Source organism: Petaurus breviceps, unplaced genomic scaffold, assembly GCF_028583685.1.
Source record: "Petaurus breviceps papuanus isolate PSGF00001 unplaced genomic scaffold, PetGlider_PUasm1.0 685, whole genome shotgun sequence".
In the NCBI taxonomy this organism is placed as follows: domain Eukaryota; kingdom Metazoa; phylum Chordata; class Mammalia; order Diprotodontia; family Petauridae; genus Petaurus; species Petaurus breviceps.
This window is the reverse complement of record NW_027186455.1, coordinates 3,483,086-3,484,671: the sequence shown is the minus strand read 5'-3', so window position 1 is coordinate 3,484,671 and position 1,586 is coordinate 3,483,086. Positions and strand designations below refer to the sequence as shown.

The window sequence follows — 1,586 nt, the reverse complement described above, 5'->3', positions numbered from 1 at the left end:
AGGCCCCAAGGGTTGTTTGTGTAGAGGCACTTTTCTCATCATAAAGTACACGCTCCTATTAACAAAATAAAATCCCCCAAAGACAGAAAACAAAACCTCCCAGCATTGTGCTTTGTCTCACTACTATTATCTATGTGACAACTTAGATGACAAGTCCAGGTGGCTTCAGTGATGAGTACAGCACCCCCTCACCCTTGCAACCCTGAGCTCTGAGGACAGAGGTGAGAGGGGCCCTGGGCCTTGGGAAAGTTACCCATTTGAAAGTCTGCCTGGATCCTCACCTTAGCCAGAGCTGCATGAGTAAAGGGGCAGAGACAAGGGGCAGCCATCATGTGGTACAAGTAGGGAATCTTGTCCAAGGATACTTCGTCTAATACTAGGGTAGAATGTGATCTGGATCCAGGTGAGTCAGGATCACTGGGCAGGGAATTTGATCCTAGCCTGTGGTCCTAATAAAGGAAATAACTTAGGCTACACAAAGTGATAGACTTTCTTACCATTAAAGGCTTCAAGAGTTCAGCAGGAGGTGGTTTCCTTAGCAGGAAGACAGCCCATGACCTTAACTCTCTTCCCTAGACAAACTATCCTTGACCCTTAATCTCTGATCTCTGCCCTGGCTACCATCACCTTCGTGTCCCCCTTCCCCAAGAGAGGTATTACCACTCCCCTTCTAGCTAGCAGCTCCCACATGGTGGTATGGGGAGAGGTGGGTTAGCTGGCACTGGAACTGCCCTTGGCCCAAGCTCGAGAGCTGCCTGGAGCCCGGGTGCAATAGTACTTGGTCACGACCTGCCAGCATTGGTCACACCTGACTGTGCAGCACCACTGAAACTTGCAATTGCAGCTGTTGACAGCTTCTGTCCTCCTTTCTTCCACCCGAAGTCCGCAGTCCATGCACAGACGCCCACAGTTGCGCCGCTCCAGATGGGACAGGTTGCGGCCACTCTGCAGGCACTCACGGCCCTCGGTTCCATAGATACCCAGGCTGGAGTTGCGGACGCAGTAGTCAGGTGACTCCTCCAGGAAGATCAGCTCCGTCTCAGCACTGGGATAGAAGGCCTCTGCTGGGGCCCACCGGCTCTCAGCACTGTTCCCAGCCCGGAACCTACGCTTGTCCATCTCCATCTTCAAGGCCTGGTTGTACTTGGCCTTCAGGTAATCCCCCATCTCCCGGAAATCAGCTAGCTGTAGCCAACAAGTCTGGATGCTGCAGCTGCCAGAAATGCCATGACATTTACAAGTCCTCTTCATGGTGGACCTTACAGCCTAGTTAGAGAATAACTGGTTAGAGGGAGGCCTAGGGAGGGAGCTTAAACTGAGGCAGAGTCTCTAGAATGAAACTCATTTTGACAGAAGAAAGAAATCTAACCAGAAGTCAAGAAACCCGGGCTCTGGATAAATCACTTAAGCTTACTGGGACTTGGTTTACCCATTTGTTAAATGGATATATGATTATAGGGAGGCATAGTGATACTGCAGGATAGTGATTGTCCTATTTATTGCAAAGTTTTTCCAACTGATAAGAACCAGTTGATTATGGTAGGTGGAGCCAAGCTGACGATTCAGAGAACTAAGATGAATCATTA

The 1,586-nt window shown here is 49.8% G+C and overlaps 1 protein-coding gene across 1 annotated transcript in view; it reads right to left on the bottom strand.

Annotated features, from left to right (window-relative positions):
* Positions 1-711: 711 nt before the first annotated feature.
* Positions 712-1,586, bottom strand: part of WNT8A (Wnt family member 8A) — a 4,129-nt gene continuing 3,254 nt past the window's right edge. Inside the window, exon 6 of the mRNA XM_069104217.1 lies at positions 712-1,266. Coding sequence (XP_068960318.1) covers positions 712-1,266 — 555 coding nt within the window. The remainder of the gene's footprint in view (positions 1,267-1,586) is intronic.